The following is a 22,962-nucleotide window of genomic DNA, read 5'->3' as shown; positions in this document are numbered from 1 at the left end:
CTATTTAATCAAAATGTTATATGGGGCACAAACTAAGAAAACGAGAAAACAAACAAAACACAATTTAACCAGGACACATAACTGGCGTTTCCATTCATACATACAGACGCATCAAGGAACTTGAACTGGTTTATTTGTAGGGGCTTTTATCGGTGCCAATCTTTTTTGGCGGCGATTTGAACAATGCCACATGCGGTCAGCCGCCTTTGCCAGACAGTCCCGCTATTCCAGGAGTCAACTCATGAATGATGAACGGCTGGAGGGATTGAGGGATCGAGCGACTCACCACACGGGCTGCTCTCTCCTGAGATTCACACTTTCTGCAGAACCAGGGACCGGTGGGCACCTGGACAATGCCATAGCACGCTGAGGGGACAGGAGACAAAAGAGGGAAAAGCATCAGTTATCTTAACCCCGACACAGACGACACTTTACGCCACATAATACATTTATGGACTAAAAGCAGAACCTCGTCCACACACAAACTAACGGCAGAAAAAATGAAAATACAAGATAGCATCTTTATAAATATCACATATCGCCTACTGAGAAATTTAGCACGTGCCACATAGAAAGCGCGATAACACCGACTTAGTGCTGTTCATGTTTACATCCCCGTCCGGTGTTAATGTCACATGCGACATTTAGGAAAGTGGGAAAAAAAAAAAATCACTGACCAACCATGAATGTCATCAACAATAAAAGGAATGAGAAGATCTGCTTCTTTATGATAAACAAAATGGGCGAGGATTGCCAGCTTAAAGTCGGACACAATGTTTACGTGCACTTGCCGACATATTTATATTCAAAGGTCAAGGGGTTATTGTCAACTGCGAACGTACACTGCAGTGTTTGCTGTGTAAATGCTGCAGAACCAGGGTCACAGATGGTCCCACAAGACTGCTGTGCTCCAGCTGTTTCACAATGACGACAACTTCTGCTCAGCCTTTTCAGTTGCGTTGACACTGCTGACCGTGTTTTAACGCTTTTCTCGCACACGCGTGCAAAAGAAGGAAAAGTAAAGTGCATAATAAAAATATGTTATGTCCACAAAGAGAGGGAGACAATCCGAACAAATAATCAGATTATTTAGGAAACAAAGTATGAGCTGGTTAAAATGCAATAACAAGTGGAAGTCTCACTAAATTAAAACATGTCACAAGTTTTATCATTAATATTTCATGAGCGAGGTGTGTTACTGTTACAAATGCATGTTTGCATGTTCTCCCTGTGTCTGCATTCACTGAACCAAGTTGCTCAGTCACCTAGTTTGTGAGAAAAAAAAAAAAGCCAGTACCATAATCACGATTAAAATTCAATTAATCGAGCAGCCTTAATTTGTGTCCCCGTCCACTTGAGATGAAATTGGGCCGTTTGTGGCCCCGGAACCACAAGAGAGTTTAACTTCCCTCTAAAAAGATTTGCGAGGTTTCAGACCAAAGTAACCTCACTATGGCTTCAACTTTGGTTTTCGGAGGTACGTTTTGATCCAGAGCCAATAATCAGTCTACATTTTGATTTCTTGTCTGACAGCAATTTCTACACTCCTGCTCAGCAAAAGGGACTTCCTTCCCACCTGTGATCGGCCAGATGAGCCTAAAATTGGCAGGGCAGGGTTGCACTTTTGTCTTATGCCAAGTCACTTTTTTTTTCATGAACTATGACTTTCTACACTTAATTTCAGTTTTTTCCACTTCACACCCAGTGCGGATGCCACATGGACAATTATCCCTCTATAAAATCGAAATAAATTGTAATGTATGACTAGATTATAAGCCAACAAACACAATGACACTTCTAAAATAGAAACCGACCCCCTGTGGATGAGGCAGACATGAAAGAAAACCACATAAATAAAGCGGCTGAACTGCTATTGCAGGAGTGACTGATGCAAAGTGTGTAGCTAAATAAGTGTTGTATAAACTATGAGCACATTAAAAGGGATGTTTACAAGCTGTAAAAGCTGCCAGATTTTGCAATCCAATATGATGAAAATGTTCTTTTCTGGTTGAACAAGTGAAAAAAAAAAAAAGTCTGTAGAAATCATGACAATGCTTGTGGTTTAATATTTTATTAAATATACTGATGTTTGTAAAAATGACTCTCTCTGTCCCACATTTCATTTTGAAGTGATCTTTAAACTATTACCCGGGTCAGTAATGCTCAATAGCATGAACGTGGACATGAGGTTTAACCGATACAAGGAGCGGTGGCGCTCTCCTTAAAGGGACGGCGTCACCCTAAATAGCCTACCTCGACACATTTTGAGATTATCTCTGCTCTCACAAGGGCCTATAATCCACTGGAATAAATGGCTATAATCCAGATTTCTGAGAACAAAACACCCAGAGGTTTTACAGTTCTAATGAAGGGACTGGCAATCAGGAAAAACATCAAGTCGCTCAGCCAAAAACATCATTGGTTTTTATATGTCTGAGCCTCCTGTCGTTTCATGTCAAATCTTTCACTTGTTTTTTTGTGTCACAACTTTACAAAGCGACGCTTTCCAATCATATGAGACAGACGGGGATGGGATTGGTGAACAGGATATTTCTGAAGCCCCCAAATTTAATAGTCACTTGCTAAATCCTTGCCAAGTGTAGTAATCTGATTAAAATTACATTAAAATCAACCACCATGTTTGGAGCCAGTGAGGCGTCAATGTGGCCTGAGCCTGAGCATGAGGCGGAACGTCTGCTTGATAATGTGGAGAAGCACATTAGGATGAACGGGAGAGTTCAAACTATTATTTATTCAAATCGTTTCACGTCTATCACCAATGGTGAGGTTTGCATGTTGGGTAGGAGCCACAACACATTCAACATATGACATTGTATTTCGGTAATTAAACTATGTTCTACACTAAATACTGAAGGTGACTGCAATTCACCCAACTGACTTGTACGTTTGTTGACAGTTCATATGCGCTTTTTGGTGACTTCAATATAGTGGACAAACCATTTTATTCAACCAGGGTGGGCAGAAACAAGGGAGCACAAGCAGTGACTGACTTCCATTTAAATCAAGGTTGTCAAACTCGACATAGTTCAGGGGCCACATATAGCGCAGCTGAATCTTGAGTGGGTGAAATTAGCAAAATGATAGCAAATTAACCTTAAATGACGACAGCTCCACTTGTTTCCGTGTAAATTGAAGGGCACATTATGGAGGGGAGGGGGGAGTCATTTCATCAGACATCTTTTCCACAAATTGAACGGAGCACATGTTGGATTTATGAAAGCAAATCAAGTGCCGGTTCAACATTTTGCTATTTTCAAGGATGCCTCCTGCTGCCAAATAAAGTGGAATGTTCAAAAAGCCTCATCCTCTATTTGATGCCCAAATTCCTCTTAATTGCATCCAAATTTGTTGCATCCAGAAATGCAAAAGAAAAAAACAAAACATGACGACGCTTTATTGTGCTGTCCAAATTTCCCTGCCCGCCACAGTGTTTCACTTCAAGCCAATGTTGGATCAAGCCTTTCACTCCTCAAGTCACATGGTTTCAGCACAGTTTTGCAAAAACATTCTCACAGTAAGGCTTGAATGCATAAGTGAGCAACGAGGTAGGGCGCATTCAACTCGGGTGTCAGTTTCGAGTTTTGGCCAACAATCTTACTAAACCAGTGTGACACAAAGTGAACAACCTGGTGACAGAAAGCGACTATTGACAATTCTGTTGTTGATGTTTGTTTTGCCCTAAAGGGACATCCCCCAACCGAAAGTGACGCCTCGACAACTCTCTGTTAGTAAAACTATAATAACAGTGACAATTGTCTTGAATTTGGGATACAGTTAGATATCAGTGTCGCCTTTCCATGGTTTTCAATGGTGCATTTAGGTGAATATAGTCATTCATTAACCTGTTAATATATTGTTATTAAAGTTACTGGATATGTTTATGCAAGGAAACTGTGATTGAGTAATGTTTTTGTTAATAAACATTGGCAGGGGGGCTTTAATTATCTTCGGTGCAGCATGTTTGCCCTTAAAGTATGACGCCACGGAGGCCTTAAAATATCACACAGAAAATCTGTCACTGTTTACAACAGACATAATCTTAGATGCAGGTCACTTGAGCAGCTCACATTTCAATGCAGCTTGCAATAAGACTACACAACAATCTAACATCTGCCATAGATCATACAGACACCACTATGGCTTGGATCTGGTATAGTCACTAAGTTTACTAGTTTGGCTAAGTGCCATTATAAAACAATGCACCAGCACGAGTTGAAAGTTGCTGACATTTCAAATAGCTCGTCTGCCTCTTTGCCAAAGAGACACATGACCTGCTCTTGAACATATATAAACACTGAGCGTCAGGACGAGTCATCCTGGGTGACCTGTGTTGTTGTGAGAGAAGCACGTTGAGCCGCATGCAAAAAAGTCCCACACAGCGAGGCTGCATCTACAACTTTAGCTCTATAACCAAGTGCTTTTACACACGCTCGTCTCATAATAAAGTCAGCTCGTATTTGTCAAGAGTTGTCGATCGGCGCGTCCCACTTTAAATCCACGTTTTTTTTGGACGTGAGGCGACCCTCCGCTCACTGTAAACTCACATGACAGCGTCTGACAAGCGAGAAAATAGCACGGCGCGCGGAGAGATTTGAACATAAAGCCGCTGTCAACTATCGTTTAGGGCAGAAGCACACGGACCAAATGAAAGCTGCGCGTTCGCATGTGTGGAGCCTGACCTCGGCCTGGCCTTGGCGAGGGCAAGCTGAGGAGGAGGAGGCTCCGTAACCTTCCAGCGAGATAACGCTAACTAGCCCCGTGAGCTAAAAAAAGCTAACTCCTTAGCCGCGGCGCCAGCTTACCTTGATGCACGGCGACGTTGCAACCGTGTCCGTCACAGTACACCAGTGGGTTTTCGGCCCAGCCACGCTCGTCAGAGCACACGCAGCACCCGCCGATCATCTCCTTCATGTTATTCGTCAAGAACCCGTCGCCCGCCGCCAGACAACGCTCGCCGGAGACCATGTACGAAGAAAGCGGACATGCGGAGGAATACGTGTAGAGAGGCCGAAACCTTCACCGCAAGACGAACCCTCGCTCCACAGCCACGCCGCCTTTAAGTCCCGCTCGGTCGAAATGACATGTTTTAAACGTGTTTACGTCCCTTTTCGACGCCGTATTTTTTTTTCTCACCAAAACATCGCCGTCACGGCGCGATGGTGAGAAGAGGGGGAAACTTCGCGGAGGACCGGAAGTGCGTAATGACGCACAGAGAGGCCGGGGTGGGGGGGTCTGATTGGACGGCACGCGGCGACGTTCCATTTTGGTTCCACATGGTTTGAAAGTTTGGATCAAGCTCGATTTTACTCAATCTGCGAGATTCTCGCACACTGAAGACATGGAGGCAGCAAAGAAGTATCAGCATATTAGCGATGCTATATCCAACTGCACCCGTTTAAAAATCACTTTGTTTACTGGACAGACGAGCCCAGGATTTGTTTACAACCAGGCCTGTAATATTTGATCTGCAGAGTGGATTAGGGTGAGATTTGACCAGAGCAAAGCTGCACTAAATGAAAAGCTTTCGAAAAACAGAAAATAAAATCTTTGGGATTATTCAAAGTGCATTACCTATATTTGGTTGTTATTTACATGCTTCTAACGCGACTGACAAAAGACTACGCTTGAATTAAATAAAGGGCTTCTTTTTTTATTCCTCTTTTAAGAATATATTTTCTTTCTATGTATATATCTAATATACATAGGGAAGAGAAATACCGAGTAAATAATTTATTAATACAATTTACTGATAGAAATATCACTACTGACACATTTAATAGTAAATAGTTCTGTGCAAATATTCCAGATAACTGTTTAGAGTTGTGTGTTCCCAGCCAGGAGCTTCTAAATACTCAAAACATTTCTGTAATCATATATACATACATATGGAGGCTCGTATATGTAAACATATATTGTTTTCAATGCAGTTTTGTTCTGTTCAATTTCGTAAGGAAGGATGTGTGCATTATCAAGTACTTTACTCCTCCACAGATCTATCTGCAGCCTCGTATTACTGGTAGAAAGATACACTTGTAATATACTATAATTAATTTGTATTGTTTTTTCTGCATCTATAAAGTCTGCAAATGTATGTAATTATTTCAAACAAGAGACATCCCACTGTATTTACTTAGAGCAATTTAGTTTGAATCATCGTTGTCTATATACGTACATCCCAGGACAAGCAACAGCTTTGTTATGGACTTGCAACTAAAAAGTTCAAACCTGAAAGTTGTGGAAATGTGTTCTTTCTGTAGTCATACCATTTGGCTGTGATTGGGAATAGAAGATAGAATAAGATAGATAGATAGAAGAAGATAGAAGATAGAATATGAATAAAGCCATAAGGCGAGTTACTTCATCTTTAAAACAATTGGTCTGAAGGAAGTCCACATCAAGCAGCATATCAGCCTGTCAATATACAGTTTGTTTTGACAGCTCCCCATGCTGTTGCCAAGGATGCTCCAGAACACACACACACACACACACACACACACACACACACACACACACACACACACACACACACACACACACACACACACACACACACACACACTCACACACACACACAAGCTATTCCAAGCACTCAGCTGTTGCTTGCATCACCGATTCCTCTGAGCAAGCTCCCGCTCTCGGTTTCCAGAGAAACGTAATGACTTGCCAATAATGCACAAGAGCACACGAGCGTCCTCCGTGTAATATGGTGAGCGAGAGGTCCCTGGGAGTGCCTGCCCATTGTTTGCTTTAATTTCAAATTGCTCAAATGCTCCAGTCGACACTGGGCACTGCACTAAAAGGGGGTGAGGGGCTGGGGAAAAGGAAAAAAAAAAAAGTGAATTGTGTGTAGCAGGGGAAAACCTATTAGAGCTAGAGAGAACAAAGGGAGGCGAAGGAGGGGGCCGCAGTTGTTGAGGGGCCTGTATGGCTACTGAAAATGGCAAATGATTTTTACAACTTGCACTTGATTAAGTCAAAGTCGGCACGAATCATGTTTAATGTTTTTCAGGTTGACAGAGAGGAGTTTTCTCTGTGAAAAAAGAATTGCAGTGACACCGTGTGCTCCCGATGCGTACCGGTGACCTCAAAGTACATATAGCACTCAACGCTTTTATGTAATTTAAGGTATTCTATGATGACAACCAAGCTCACTCCTCAGCTGCTTTATGTTAGTCTTTTGGTTCATACAAGACACCTACTGAGGGGTTTATAAGGTTTTGTAAATCTACAGCCACATTATTACAGAAAAAAAAACATGTGTAGTCTGAAGCCTTTTTCTTATATAGATAGAAGCTTTAACTCGCTGTTTCAAATGTGTACCCTCATATTGCAAAGATGTGATGGATTTTTTCTTTTTTAGAAACATGTTTTACAAATGCTGCTTATGTAAATTAATGGTCCTATATTATGGCAAACACAGCAGCACATGTTTGAGAAAGAAAGCTGAAGGGAACAATATATTTAAGCACCATCTTTAAGCAACATACAGTTTTGGACAGTGCATGTGTATGAAAATAATACTTTCATTCAATAATCAAAAATCTTTCTTGATCTTCTTCCATATTGGGGTGGGGTTTTTTTTTCCCACAGTTATGCGTTTGAAGGAGTACTTCACAACACTCAAAATGTAAAAGTCAGACAACCTTTTGGGATTTGTTCATGTTTGTATAAGCCGGGTGAAGTTTAATGTGTTCTCCCATGAGGAGAAAAGAGTAGGAATGACAACACGGGACAAATTGCCCCCACATTGACACAGCGGTATGCTCCATCTGCACTGGCATTGTGTGTATGCGCTTCAAATGCATATGCAGACCTGTTTCCCTGCCTGGCAGTCATTGTTTACTGTTGTCCTGTAGATTGCCTGCCAACACCCATCTTCTTAAACTCTGTGTGTGTGTGTGTGTGTGTGTGTGTGTGTGTGTGTGTGTGTGTGTGTGTGTGTGTGTGTGTGTGTGTGTGTGTGTGTGTGTGTGTGTGTGTGTGTGTGTGTGTGTGTGTGTGTGTGTGTGTGTGTGTGTGTGCGCATCCTGTGAGAAATGTTTTCACAGACTGAGCTTATAAGCCTCAACAAATGACTACTGATGGGACTTTTATTTTGAAACAGTTGCATTTTGTAACAGATGTCATGCGGTAATGTTTGAATCAATGTATAGCAAGTAGTGAAGGTATTTCATTGGTGTCTACTCGCGATGATCCTTTGCCCTTCAACAAAACAAAATAACCTGCTTAACAACTGTGTATACTGAGGAAAGAGTTTTAAGTTTTAAAATATATCTAACCCAGACAGTGTTGCTTAAATACTGACTGGCTTAAATATTCCTTTTTCACAAACCTGCAGGCATGTCTCAATGTGCACCGACAAAACATCTTTGATCAGAGCAATCTTGAATTCCTAAATTGTGTGTTATCGAGAATAACAATGTTCAAGATGTGTCTTTTAGTTCATTTATGGGGAATAATTTTTCTACATATATGCCCCAATTAGTACAATTTTCTGAACATGTTAGACAGAATTGTGGGCTGTATGGTTGTTGTTGTTTTTTTTAAAGAATATTCAAATGTATTCTCGCTCTTGTGAAAGAAAAGTATGAATATATTCAGGGATTGTTGTTGGGACAGCCAAAATCTTGCTCTTTTTTCCGTTTTTCATTGGGTAAATATAACCTGGAGTCTCATAAACTACTTGTATCATTCACAAGTGATACAGTTATTGCAGATCTTGATGTCCAATGTTGAAAACCACACCCGGACAATTATATCATTGCTTTCCCAGTTTCATCATTTCACACCCATCTGTGCCTACCTATGGTCTCCTCCTAAAAGTCACTGATGAGTAGCGCAGAGGCCCAGGAGAAAAATACAAACAGTCCCAACAAGGCAGGGTGAAAGGTGAAGAGAGCCCTCCCCCCACCACTGTCCGCACATACTTCAGGCTCGGATTGCATGTAAAATCACATTCTCCAAGGGTGGTGGGGGGTGGAGAGGAATTCATTGTTTCTGCATGGGGCAGTGGGATGCTGTCATAAAAAGTCTATGCTCTTACAAGTGCTTACGCCTCAATGACCAAGTGTCTCCATAAAACTCAATGCACAACAAATAACTTGGAGCTACAGGAGGAGGAAGACGGGTCTGTTTTTTTTTTGTTTGTTTTTTTTTAAGCGTTAAAAGGAAACCCGCAAGCATGCCCCCACAACATGTGTGCTTTACTGGCCAGGTATGCTTGTAAAAATGTAGAAGTTAACAAATGAAGAAAATGCGCGGATATGACACGTTATGGACGTTTGTAAATTTTGTAAACTACATCGAGATACACTCACACACACACATATATATATATGTATGTAAGTGTGTGTGTGTATATATATATATATATATATATATATATATATATATATATATATATATATATATATGCGCAACAAGAGGGCTCACGATAAAAACGCTGTGTGTGTGTGCGTGTGTGTGTGTGTGTGTGTGTGTGTGTGTGTGTGTGTGTGTGTGTGTGTGTTCGCGCAGCAGAGCATTATACCACAATACTACTGCACATCGGGTTATTGAAACATTCCCTGCACTTTACGTCGCTCCTCTGGACGCAGCGTCCTGTTTCCTCCCCTGTTTATGCAGCCTGTATTCACGGGTTCGTGGAAACGGGAAATACAAATACTTCCCTGTGTGCCATCTGGCGAATAATGAAAGATCTCCGCTTAATTAGTAATTCTCAACTACATATATACACACGGTTAGTTGTTTTTTTTTTCTTCCTACCATTCATTATTGAAATTATATGCAATCGTTCTCGTATTGTACAGTTGCCCCACAGCTGAGACCTTGACATGAGTGTGAAGTCCGTATTGGGTAATTATCATATCTGCAGCACCTGAGGAAGAGAAGGTGCAGAGGCAGATGTGTTGGTAAGACTCGTTACAAGAAGTGAACATGTCGATGGAAATTACTAATTATTAATTACGTTTTTGTTTAGTTCGTAAAAGCAGATTAGGCGTAATGAAAAGTAAATATTCAAACTATTCATAACGATGGCTTGCTTACTTTGAGTCACAATGAAATCATAATTTGGCCTTGTGTGCTATTTTATAAAGATGTACCACCAGGTTCTATGTGTTACTTCATAACTCCAACACAAATCAAAGAGCACACATGGTTTTGCAGCCTCCATCGTTTTAAGTGTGGCATGTGAGAACTTCACACTATATGCAATGCAAGGGAACAACCTGCTCTGTGTATACACCTGTAGATAGTAATTAACAAAAAATAAAACCTGGAACGCAGACAGAGTAAAGTATGCACTGGGGTGTCTGTGTCCTTGTATTCCTCAGCCCAAACGCAGCACACTGTCGTTGTATCACATTTTCCTGGGAATTCGTACCTCTCCGAACTGCCCCCTCCTCTCACTCCACCCGTTGGATCAGTGAAACTCCGCGTGCTCCGTGTGTTAATGCTGTCATACGGAATCAGCACGTGAAAGCAAGTTTTACTGCAAACAGAGCAAAAAAAAAGAGAAAAAAAAAACTCGGCGTGCAGGTCCCTTATAGAGCAGATTTATGGCAGTGAGACAGCAGTTCACGGAGCTGTAACGGAGCTGGACAGAATGGACACCCTTCCTATATATGACACGTATTCAGTGGCGCAAACAACACACATGGAGTGATCTTTCAAGGTGTTTTTGGGCACAATCCCTAAGCAGTTTATGCCGTGCGTAAAAGTGTTTTTCACATTAAGATAACACAACTTTTTCTTATAACAACGCAACATATCTATGCGTGACTAATCTGATCATACAATGAATTAAATATTATTAATTACATCATGACGCATAAATAAGCTTTTTGGAATGTATGATCATATGACCAAGTGCGCATGCCTGTCATTTTACGCACCACATGTAGGCCACTCGCCTGCAGGTCCGTTAAGACTATTTTCGGGCTTTCCGGTTCAAAATGATGTGAATACTGCAGACATGGTGTTTAGATGTGCATGCAACTATATATACATATACGTACAAACAACGCCTACATGTGTGGCGTGCTGTTTTGATGTAATGCCGAGGTATAACGTCGAAACTGCTTGGCGCACGGTGATCAGCATGGAAATAAGCGAAAAGGCTGAACGTTGTGGAGATGAGCTTGCCCAGTCTTGAGTTTGACCCCATCGCTCACACGCTGCAAACGGGCCACGAGGGACTCGCATGTTTTATACATAGCAATAACGGAAGAAAGCGCGCCGAGAGTCGGGGAAACGTGACGAGGGGCGAATACAATAGTCAATCCAAAACAACCTACTGTAGGTTCTCCAAACAATTACACTACAATATAGCACACAGTCACATTATTTAGACAGCTTGTAGGGGGTGGCTGCAGCCATGTTTCCTCAGCTTGTAAGCGCGTGTCAGCATGCGTGTGTGCGCGCGCGCGTGCGTCCATGACTGTGTATGCGTGTGAATGAGAGAGAGGGGGAGAGAGAGAGAGAGAGAGAGGGCGAGCTCGTGTGCGAATCGTCTGTACGTATGTGTGCGAATCGTCTGTACGTATGTGTGCTCAACGTGGTGAAACTCAGGCATGTTCCGAAAACGTCTACGCATGTGTATGTGGACATGCTTGTGTTCACTTCGGCAAGGCACGCGCACAAAGACAAAATGTGACAACAGACACAAAAAGCATTCCTTGAACTAAAATCGGCTTTAAGGTGTTTGTTGTGTTCAGTAATCCCTTAACAGTTCATGTTCTTATTCTCCTAAGAAGCTACTTGTTGATGGAGGCTCGTATTCAATTATTAAAGCATATTGTATTATATTGTTTGCGAAATGTATTGGAATGTAATCGCTGCTGGATTTATTTTTGGAAATGTAATTGCATATTTAAAGCGGCCACAGTCGCTAACAGATTGTCTAAAGGAAAAGCAACCCTGACGGTGCACTTTTATATTCTGCGCTCACACCGCCAAAGCGTAAAATAAAAGAGAAATTTAACTGGAATTTTCTTGTTTCGGGTTAACTTCTCTTAATAGAATGAATATTTCATTGTTATTTTCACACACACACACACACACACACACACACACACACACACACACACACACACACACACACACACACACACACACACACACACACACACACACACACACACACACACACACACACACACACACACACACACGATGTAAATTAAATGTAAATGACAATAATAGTGTGAAACAATGTTTATCCAAATTTATTTACGATATAGCCAGACGGCTGAATACAATGACGGTGTCGACAAATAAGTAGGTCAGTGTATAACCCAGAACCACAGACGAAAACACCATAAGAAGAAAAGACCAGAGTCAACTCAAGCAGGAGAGTTTGATCTTTGGTCAGGGCAGCAGCCTGGATGTGGAAAACCAGTTTTCCAAAGTGTGAAAAGCAAATGTCTTTGTTTAAACAGCGCTGCGTTAACAGACTTCACTTCGACTAAAATGTCCGGAGAGTGGAGTCATTTTACCTACACGCAATCGATGGCATCAGCTGCAAGCCTAATGTCGCATGCATTCTGATAGAAATCGAAGGGGAAAAGCACAATACACACCGGGCTTTTGATCATTTTACAGACTCAGGCTATACTCATTCTGCACGATCTCTAAATTCATGGATTTTACGGAAGCTTTTTTTTATTCATCTGTTGAAATGTGAACGTGACATAACAGCGTTATTTACTGAAACGACATGTGACGGCGATCACAATTGTCTGTCGTAATGGAAGGGTGTAAGAAGGGGTGGGGATGGAATATCCATTTTTATTGCATCACCTGTCAGCAGCACCCAATGGGCGTCGACTTCTAGGGCATTAATTGATGAAGGTGTCTGCAGACCGGCCCACCTCCCTTCTCTGTCATTTTATTTGTGGCTCAACCAGCAGCCAGAATAGCAGCTGCATTTTAGCTCTTATTCTGTTTCTCTCCGTCTCTGATTCTCTCTCTCTCTCTCTCTCTCTCTCTTTCTTCCCCCCACCCTCACAACACCCTCTCACTCCCTCTTCTCTCTCTCTCTCCCCCCTCTCTCTCTCTCTCTTCTTGCTATTTTATCCCTCTGACTGAGGCAGTGGTGTACACCTACCCCTCGTCCTGCTGCCGACCAGAGGGGAGTGGAGTCGGCAGAGGCAGGTAGCAGCAGCCCCGGCTTGGTGGACGCATCCGTCGCATTCCTCCACCATGCCGGACCGGGGCAAGAGGCGAGGAGTGGATGCTGTGGGCTCATTCAACCTATCAGACAGGGGCTTCTCCATTTAACTCCGCATGTCAAAGTTTGCATTTTCATGACGCAGCAGCTCAGTGTGGATGGATTAAAGGTATGAGCAGGATGCCTTGAGCCCACGACCCCGTGCCACTTAATGGTAAACCCATAGCATACAGAAAGTGACTACATGGATTAATGCATTGTAGCGGATACATGAAACATGGGAGACCTGGAGTGTGGCTTTGAGGAAATGCAAGGAGTGAGACTGGGATACCTGCTCATCAAAGGCAAGCAAATGTTTGCTTTGTCTCAGGTCTTCACCGACCTGCTGAAGAACATCCCTCGGACCACGGTGCACAAGCGCATGGATCACCTGAAGGTAAAGAAGCACCACTGCGACCTGGAGGAGCTGCGGAAGCTCAAAGCAATAAACACTATAGCTTTCCACGCCGCCAAATGCACGCTCATATCGCGGGAGGATGTGGAAGCTCTGTATATCTCCTGCAAGACGGAGCGGGTGTTGAAGTCCAACAAAAGGAAAGCGAAAGGTGTTTGTCCCCCGGGGGAGCAGGACGCGTCCTCCGGGCTCCTCCGTACCGACGCTGAGCTGTGGAAGGAAAAAGTTTGGTTTAGTTTGCACGGTGTTCCGGAGACTCTGACAGTACACAGCAAGACGAGCACGGCCAGGGAGTTGACTCCATGCGCAACCGACTCCAAACTACCTCAGTTTTATCACAAAACCAGCGCGCGGGATTACCGCTCGGCGACCAAGTCCAGTCACAGACATTTTAAAAACTATGAAACAGCGAAAATAACGGGGAGCCGCGTGACTTTGAGCCAAAGGCACTCGTTTTTCCGGAGTGCGGTGAGCCGGCAGCCGGCGGCGCTTCAGTCCGCCATAGCTGCTCAGCCCAGGCTCTCGCGCTCAGCCGGCGACCTCCTTCACAAAAGGAAGAGGAGGCGCGAGGGGGGCCGGGGCAGGCACGCGCAACACGCACCACCGGTGCTGCTCGTGCAGCCCAAGTCGTCCGGCAGTCACGGGACCTCTTTCGGTGCATTCCACCTGGGGCCGGATTTCTACATCGACCCGCGCCCTCACCACCATCACCACCACCAGCATCATCATCATCACCACCACCACCACCACGAGCCGACTTTCCCGGAGAGTTACAGCAGCGACACCGAGTCCAGCACCTACTCCGACCGGGCGTACCCGGACTCGGATTTCGGGTCCGGGTTTTCCACCAGCAGCAATTCCGGGAGTTCCGACGAGGAAGAGGGGGGAGAGGATGAAGACGACACGCAGTCGGATAGTTCAGAGGTCAGCTCGGAGGAGGAGGACAGCTCGTCTCAGTCCGACTCCAGCTCGGTTTCTAGCCGCGTTTCGGTCCAGAGCATACGGTTCCGACGGGCGCGGGTCGGCTCCTTCGCCAAAAGCCTCAACACTAAAGCACCTTTGGTCCTGCAGCCCACGTTTCACTACACCCACCAGCAGCAACAAGAAAAACAGCACAGGACGCTGGGGGACAGTAAACTGGACAAACGTCCAAAATGTGACTTTTTATGCAGTGAAACGAGGAAGAACTCGGGACCCTTGCATCCACCAAAATTTAACTCGTCTGCTCACGGGGAAAGTATTTTAACTGAATGCAGAAGGGAAACTACATGTGAGGCTGATCCAAACAGGAGTGACCCTGTGGGTGGGGGGTCCCCCTCACCGGGACACAACCGGAGTAAGGCTTTTCACCCCCCACGCAGAACACCGGGGCATCTGGTCACACAGTGCGACCAATACACTGACACCAAGCTCCAAAAATGTGCGGACAAGAAAGAGGTGAAGGCTTTCGGTCTAAAACTGCCCACCCCGGTGAAAAAAATCAAGACGGAGTCGGAGGAGCCCCGTGTCACTGCCAGCCCCCACCCGGACAGGAGAGCCCGGACACCACCTTTCAACCTCTACAATGTGAAGATAAAAGTGGAGGAGAGCTGTGATGAATATGAATACCAGAGCCAGGGCAGTTCACTCAAATGTAAAGGAGATAAGACGGAGAGCAGCAATGGAGACTATCCCAGTGGACTCATCAAACAAGGGGACTTTTTCAACAGTGGGATTAAAGCCACGGAGAGGAGCCCTGATGTGGGCCCCGGGTCCCCCAGTAGTCCTCAGGAATGCAGGAGCAGCCGGGACACCCCGGGCAGCGTGGAGGGGGGCCACGGGAATAGAATCTGCAGGGCTCCGGTGCAGGGAAATAAAAAAACTCGACTTTCCAGGTCGCAATCAAAACAACTCGTGCCCAAGATCACCAAGTCTGCCTCTTCCTCTTCTTTCTCCTCCTCCTCTTCCTCCTCCTCCTCCTCTTCATCGTCCTCCTCTTCGTCCCCACGTCTGGCGGGCGTCGAGGAGGCGTCCACCGAGGATTTACCGAGCAGACGCAAACGCAGCAACGCCAGTACTACTGTAGCATCACCTGCAAAAACGCCTTTCAGCCTGATGGCAAATTTCCCGTCGCCGCCGTCGCTGGTTGTTGGCAACGACGGGGATCTGTGCCCCGCTTACTCCCTGAACTCGCTGAGGGGCCCCGGGCCTCCCCCTCCGTCCCACCCCGTGTGGAGGTGGCAGCCAGGCGGCCACATTCTCCCTCCCCCACACGCTCACAGAACGAGGAAATACTGAGCTGGGTTTAAAGCTGGAGGAAAAAAAAAAAAAACCCTCAAAAAAACAAAAGCCTCCAGCGTGTTCAGCCAGAGTCTCATCATGAACGCACCAAAATCCTCTCGCAACTTTTTGTTTCTCCTCTCGATTATTTTGGGTTTGTTTTTTTTTTTGAAAATGGATTTACATTCCTCTTTGTTTTTGAAGTTTGATCGACGGCAACATGCAGGATCTCCTTTTGAAGCGTCTGCAAAAAAAAAAAAAAAAAAAAAAACCCGCCTACAGGACTGTGAGACACCGCTCGTGGATATACTTGTGTTTTTAACATAAGCTATCGATCCGAAGCAATATGTGAGGTTCTCAACATTGTGTTCGCTTGACTTCTTTCTGAACTCGATTGTTTTTTTTCTTTTTTTTTCTTTTTCGCTTTCTATTATATGCTCGACCTGTTGGATTGTATGGTGCCAGGGTTTCAGAGGTTTTGTGCTTTTGTCTGGGGGGGAAAGAAAAAAAAAAGGAGAGAAGGTTTAAAAACCACTCCACTGCTTGGGACGAGGGTACTTTTAATCTGGCTGGGACTGAGAGCAAGATTAATAATCAACACACACAAAACGAGATGGAAAAAAACTGAATCAGGGTTTCCCATTCTGTGCCACTTGATATGTTTTATATAGCAGCAATGTGTTTCCTTTCATGACTTACCAGCCTGACCACACTGGTCAAAATACCCAAATGCCCACTTTTAGAAGAAAAAAAAAAGATTTATTACTGTTTAGTTATATGTTCACGGTTAAGCCTTTTTGGATTTGACAGGAATTATACTTATTACTGTATGTGATATTTTTCAAAGAGTGTTTGTGGTATGTTTTTTTCTTTTCAGACTTGAGTTTTTATTTTAAATTTGTTCCTATTATTACTGCGGCGTATTTCCTTGTTTGCAAATGTGTGGCTGCACAATTGCAGGCCAAGACACAACACAGGCCTTATGTACAGACAATCAAAACTAATAAGGCTCCTCCACAGTACCTAAGGTCTCAGGATAGACTCTATTTGTGTCCCTTCAGGTACACTTGGCCACTTATTTCCTCTGTACGTCATAATTGTACCAGGGTTATAGTGTGTGTGTGTGTGCGTTTAAGGAATGTAAACAAGCCAAGAACACGTAAAATGTCCAAGGTTTTTTTTTAAAAAGTGGGATACGATAGAGAGAAAAACACCCCTGAATTCTGTGAACCAGAAACAATGCGACAAAGCACAAGAGACAGGCTTTTAAATGCATCGCACTTTTCTACTGTTGGAGGTCGAGTTTCAGCTTTAGGGTGTTCTGGAGCAAAACATGTGAAATGATGTCTGAGGTATGGTGATGGAAACAAAAAGAGAAAAAAAAAAACTAAAGAGAAGCCTGATTTATTTGGATATTGACACAAGCTGCATTTTAGGATTTACCCAAATGTGTTTCCCCCCCCCCCCTTAAATGTCAATTTCCTTTGTTATTAATAATTTAAAAATACTGTCAACTATTCCTCTTGTTGACTATCCTCCACCCAGAAACACAATCATGTTATATTTTTTTTTTGTCTGAAGTGTTGCTTTCTTTATTTGTCCAAATGCATCAGCATCTCGCCAACCTGAATGTAGCCTCTTTTTTTTTTTCTTTTTTTTTTAATATGGCACTCAGTGTTTCATGTAGCCTCTAAATTCAGCTGTAGCTGTTCAGGCGTCGGGTGTGGGCACCTTTAAATCAAGAGGTCCGAGTGTGCACCTATACACGTCGGCGTTTTAAGTGAATGTGTAGATGTTTTTTTAATGGCAGTGCAGAACGCGGTCTGCTAATTGGCATGCTTTTCTGTGCGCGACAAAGAGAGGCCCAGCTTATGGCGAGCCAGATCACAACAAACCCAAAGCCCGTGAATGATGTCAGCCTGGCCAGAAGCACAGCAAAGAGTGCATTCATTCAGAGGATTGTAGAAACTATGTAATGCGTGATTGTAAAAAAAAAAAAAGAAAGAAAGAAAGAAAAGAAAATGCACAAAATAAGTGCATTTCATGTCATGTGGCGGGTGCTTTTAGCCATGTGATTGAAGCACCAGTCTGCAGCCATGAAAAAAAAAAAAAAACAACCCCCTCAACTCACCATTGGCCTTATTGCTGAGGCTGGAGCGTCGATTCAAACTTGAACTTATATTCTCAGCCTGTAAACTATTTTCGAAGCTATGGCACAAGCTGGTATATGAGCAGGCTTGCAGTAAAAAAAAAAAAAAAAAAAAATTCAGGAGGGGGTGCACAGGGTTGAGAGGAGGGGAGTAGCTGTGTTGCAAGAGCAAAGCTTTCAACCTTTAATCCGCATGTCAAAAGCATAGGCTGCACGGCATAGGAAGAAGAGGAATAGCCTGCGCCCTAAGCTGCGCGGCTTTGCCCCCCTGACGCACCAGCCTATTCTCACGCAGTGCTCACAATGCAAGGCTGAGGGACGGAGATGGTGGTAATGGCCTGTTGGGAGGGCCTTTCCACCGTTAAGACAAATAGCTCTCTGACAGTGACGCTATCAATGTAAACAATTGCATCGTGCAGCAGCTCGAGGCTGCGCGCAATCTCTCTCTCTCTCTCTCTCTCTCTCTCCCCTTCCTCCTCCTCCTCCTCCTCTCCTCTTCTCCCCTGAACGCCTCATTCACTCATTCACTTCGCTTTTTTGATACAATACTTGAGGTCAGGTTTTTTGACGTGGAATTTGAAGTCACTGGTTGTTTATATGAAACTGAATATTTATTTTTGTGAATTCTATGGGGTTTCTTGTATATTGATATTATTTTAATTTTAATTTTTTTTTTTGGTGAAAATACACGGGACAACTGCACTCAAATGGAAACTTGAATGGTGGATTTCTGAAGCACTTTCCCTTTCTTTCTTTTTCTTTTTTTTTTATTATGAAGCATTCATTAAACGGGACTCAGTGTAATTACCAGGCTCTCTCTCTTTCTTCTGAGTTGGTCAATCATGTGTTGTTTTGAAAAGGGGGGTGCTGGCTGTGGCGGTGGGGTGAGGGAGGTCTTCAGGAATTTGAGATAAGGAATTTGTTTTAGATTTCAGTAGCAAAAAAAAAGCCCATGGAAATAATTTAAAAACAGGGAGTTGTCGTACATTACTTTATTGTATAAAAAGCATGCGCCTATAATCTTTGATACATTTTGCTCTTTTATCAGCACTGCAATTTACAATTTATGAAATATCTAAAGGCAATTCAATTAGATACCAGATAAGTGGTTTGTCCTGGGGCAAATGGGGTACACTGTAATATCTGCGTTAGGGCTTATTCGCAGTAACACTTTAACATGTTGAATAACGAGTGACTCAGGGCCAGCAACTCCTGAAAGAAAACCTAATGTTGTATCTTCAGTTAAACTCTTTACAGCAGTGAGGGATCCCGGTGTATTCTAGGAGTGTGAGATGGAAGAAGCGGTAGGCCCCCGGAGCCTGCAATAATAACAGGAGGGAAACCGCAGACTTTTACGCATGCATTTCCAACCACTGCGCACGAGGTGATGTAAACCCATCTCGGTTAAATGCACGAAGTGGAGGACAAAAAAAAAAAAAAAAAAACACTCACTGGACTGCCTTGGACGTCATTTCGCATGCAGAGAGAATTATGACATATTAAAAAAGAAAACTTTTACGCATGAATTGTTTTGACGAACAATACACTGCTTTAAAAAAAAACACATTCAATAAAAGTGTCAGTAAGCGAAAATTTCACAGTGGTGAGATACAAAATACAATAAGAAAAAAAAAAAAAAAAAAAACAACCCCACAAAAACAGGCAGGCAAACTATAACTTTCAGAATATTGTTGAAAGTCCAGGACGGTTTTTTTGTTGTTGGTTTTTTTTTTTTTTCTTAAAAACTTTGACCAGACTTGCAAGTTGACCCAATCTGTCATGTTGATTGATTCTGCATTATAAGGTTTGGTCCAAAGCTCAGGGGTTGATAAGAGGACCCAGGACCGGCAGCCCCCCCCCCCCCCCCCCCCCCCCCCCCCCCCCCCAAGCTAAGGCGGCCATGGAGCCTGCAGGGGCCATCGTAGGAGCAGAAACGAGGCATTATGCTGCTGCTGGCGTTTCAGGGTTAAATTCCTGTGCGGATTGGGAACCAGTAGACTGTAACCGCTATAGAATAACAATGGAAAGAAAATAAAGAGAACCAAACAAGCCTCGACGCAGTAAGGTTTTAATAACAATATTTTAAACAGTGCTTTATGAATGAGCTGCGTTCATTGCACACGAAATTATGTGTGTTGTGGTTAATGCTGACAGACACATGCGCGTTAGGGTCAGCTCTTTTGCATTGATCTCTGAGACAATTAAATACATGGAGGCCGATAAGCTGTCAGGACGTTTTTAAGTTGCAATCTCTCGACTGTAAAGTATTTCCCTGTCACTCGTCGCTTTTCACAAGCCTTGCTTGCAAGCACTTAATATTTGATAGGGAATAATAAACAAAGCAGCTCAAAGCGCCGAAGCAACGGCGTCAATTTAGTGGGAAAGTGTATTCGAACTGTCCCAAAAAAACTGGCGCATGGGTGACGGCTCAGCAGCGCGTGTTTCCTCCTTTCTCTTCTTTTTCTATTGATACATTTTCGATATGTGGTTGTGTGAACGCTGGGGAGTTTCCGGCAAGCAGAGTTGCAACAGAAAGAGAGTGTCTATGATAAAACAGCAGCGCTTCAGTTTCAAACCTTAAAGATTACACACGGTTTTTTGTTTTTTTTAAATGTACTTAATCTGAATGCACATGGTCTTTAGCTGCAGGACGATGGAGAAACAAACAGTCTTCTAGTTGTTAACTTATAAAGTTCACTTGAACCTTTTTACGCAAAATATGACAGAACGGGCAAAAAAATAAAAAAGCAAGCAACTGCAGAACTATTCCATGCATTCAGAACTTTTTCTTGTATTTTCAACTGTGGAAATACTGATGGCACACACTTTTGCACGACGCATACAAAGTATGCCACACTTCTCCACACAGGACACTCGTCAGCGTCACACACACACACACACACACACACACACACACACACACACACACACACACACACACACACACACACACACAGAGAGAGAGATTTCTGCAGTGGATCTCAATGCAACTGTGTGGTTTGGGCTCCCGATAACGTTTGAAGCCATTGGCAGCAACCCACCAGGCGTGTGTGTGCGTGTCCATGCTCTAACAAGGCTGTTACAAGCACTGTAGTGCAATAACTAACACATGGTAATTGACTTACATTTATTACGTATAATTGTGTTAACCCAGAATAAGGACGCATTCCTTTATTTGTACTTTACCAAATTGCAACAACACAAAAAAGCCGTGCCAAACAAAGAGAAGCAAAAGTTTCTCCATCCAAATCTAATGGATTGAAATGGGATGGCTGCTTTGTTATACACGTCATTTGAACAAAGCCGAGAAATAGTGTGCTTTAAAAGAAATCTAATCACACTCATGTTTTGCATCGCAATTATTCAATCTGAGCACAGTAACGATTATGCACGATTAATATTTTATATGTTGAGGGAGACTATCAAGGATATAGGGTTTGAAAGGTTCATTCAGCTATTTGAATGTTGATTTAATGTTGTTATTTTTTTTGTGTTCATTTACTTCCTTGTGTTTGACATTATATTTACAACTCTGTTCCACAGAAACATTACTGACTGCAATCTTCAAACCGTCTTTCCGGACGACTGTTAGCTGGTGATTAATCAATATGCCGAAAAGTGTGAAGCTTCTATGAACTAAAAATGCGCGGTGCGTAAAAGTCAGGGACTCTCGCCTTTTAATTTCAGCAGTTCCACGCTCGAAAACAAGGTAAAGTTTGATTAGTTTACGCTTCTAACAAGTGATATTCCCCCTTCACCAACACAGCATTTTCTCTCCTTCACTGCACGCGATCGTGGTTTCCCACGAGGGAGGAAGCAGCGGGGGAAACAGCGCTGCCTCTGCCAGTGTTTACCCGGCGTCAGAGCGCACACACCCGGGGTCAGAGGGAGGAACGAGGGGCCTGCATGCGGGAGAGCAGATAAGAAGTTCGCGGCTGCTTCGACCAAACTTTTCTTTAAAAAAAAAACAAAACAAAACACACACACGTTCAAGAACCACAGTGTGTGATTTTACAGCTCTCTGCCACTGGCTTCTGAACAACTGAAACATTTTAACAGGACCAATGCTGTTGATTACTGTTAACATTGGGAGGGTTGGGAGGATATGGAATTAACCTTTTACATTTACTGAATGGATCTCGCTATTGTTTAGCTGGATTGACTTATAAAATGATTATTATTATTACTAGTATTATTATTATTATTATTATTATTATTATTATTATTATTATTATTATTATTACTACTACTACTACCTGTATAAGAGAGAACTCGCTGTCTTCAGGGATCTTTCCACACTGGCGGTGTGTCTGTATTTTCCTAATCTGTGTGTAAATGAAATTTAAATGCAATCGACTTAATAAGTGGCCCTAAAGCGCTGAAAACACATTTAGAAAAGACACAGGGAGCCCAAAGAGCTGGAGTCTGCTGGGTTTCCCTGGCCAGAGGGACTGGAGGAGGGGGAGGAAGAAGGGGAAAACCAGCGCCAGAGGGCTTCTGCTCCGCGTCATGGAGCTCAACTCCATTTGTAAAGGCTTTTCTGGGGGACAGGACAGAGCCAGATGTAGCGTGATGCGGAGTGGAACGCGGGGACCGCGATGTAACGTACAATTCAATCAGTTCTCGACGGAAGCGACACGGAGACGTGTGCAGTGCTCCTCCGAGTCGAACGTGGCAACAAGCATATTGCGAGTGAGCTGGAAGCACGAGAAAACCTTCGAAACAGGCCAGATTAGATCGCCTCACAATTAGCACTGTGTATTTTTTTTCCCATCAATTCTCTATATATGTTGTTGTTTTACCTAAAGCTCATCAGAGATTTATTTATAATTGTCAAGTCTATTCGGCTGCTCCCTGCGAGGGGTCGCCACATGTCAGTGAAACCTGCACCATGGGCGTTTAAAGCTT

At 43.4% G+C, this 22,962-nt stretch overlaps 2 protein-coding genes across 2 annotated transcripts in view; one reads left to right on the top strand and one right to left on the bottom strand.

Moving 5' to 3' along the window:
• mllt10 (MLLT10 histone lysine methyltransferase DOT1L cofactor) overlaps positions 1-5,126 on the bottom strand; it is a 45,746-nt gene extending 40,620 nt beyond the window's left edge. Inside the window, 2 exon segments of the mRNA XM_080515448.1 lie at positions 287-366; positions 4,824-5,126. Coding sequence (XP_080371574.1) covers positions 287-366; positions 4,824-4,986 — 243 coding nt within the window. The 5' untranslated portion in view covers positions 4,987-5,126.
• Positions 5,127-13,469: 8,343 nt separating this feature from the next.
• Positions 13,470-15,934, top strand: skida1 (SKI/DACH domain containing 1; the record flags this gene model as incomplete). The annotated part of the gene is made up of 1 exon (XM_080514948.1): positions 13,470-15,934. One exon carries the CDS (start codon positions 13,470-13,472, stop codon positions 15,921-15,923), a length of 2,454 nt encoding a protein of 817 aa, XP_080371074.1. The 3' UTR covers positions 15,924-15,934.
• Between the last annotated feature and the right edge of the window lie 7,028 nt (positions 15,935-22,962).

The sequence above is a fragment of the Blennius ocellaris genome (genome assembly GCF_963422515.1).
Source record: "Blennius ocellaris genome assembly, chromosome: 19".
Lineage (NCBI taxonomy): Eukaryota > Metazoa > Chordata > Actinopteri > Blenniiformes > Blenniidae > Blennius > Blennius ocellaris.
This window is presented reverse-complemented; position numbering and strand designations above follow the sequence as displayed.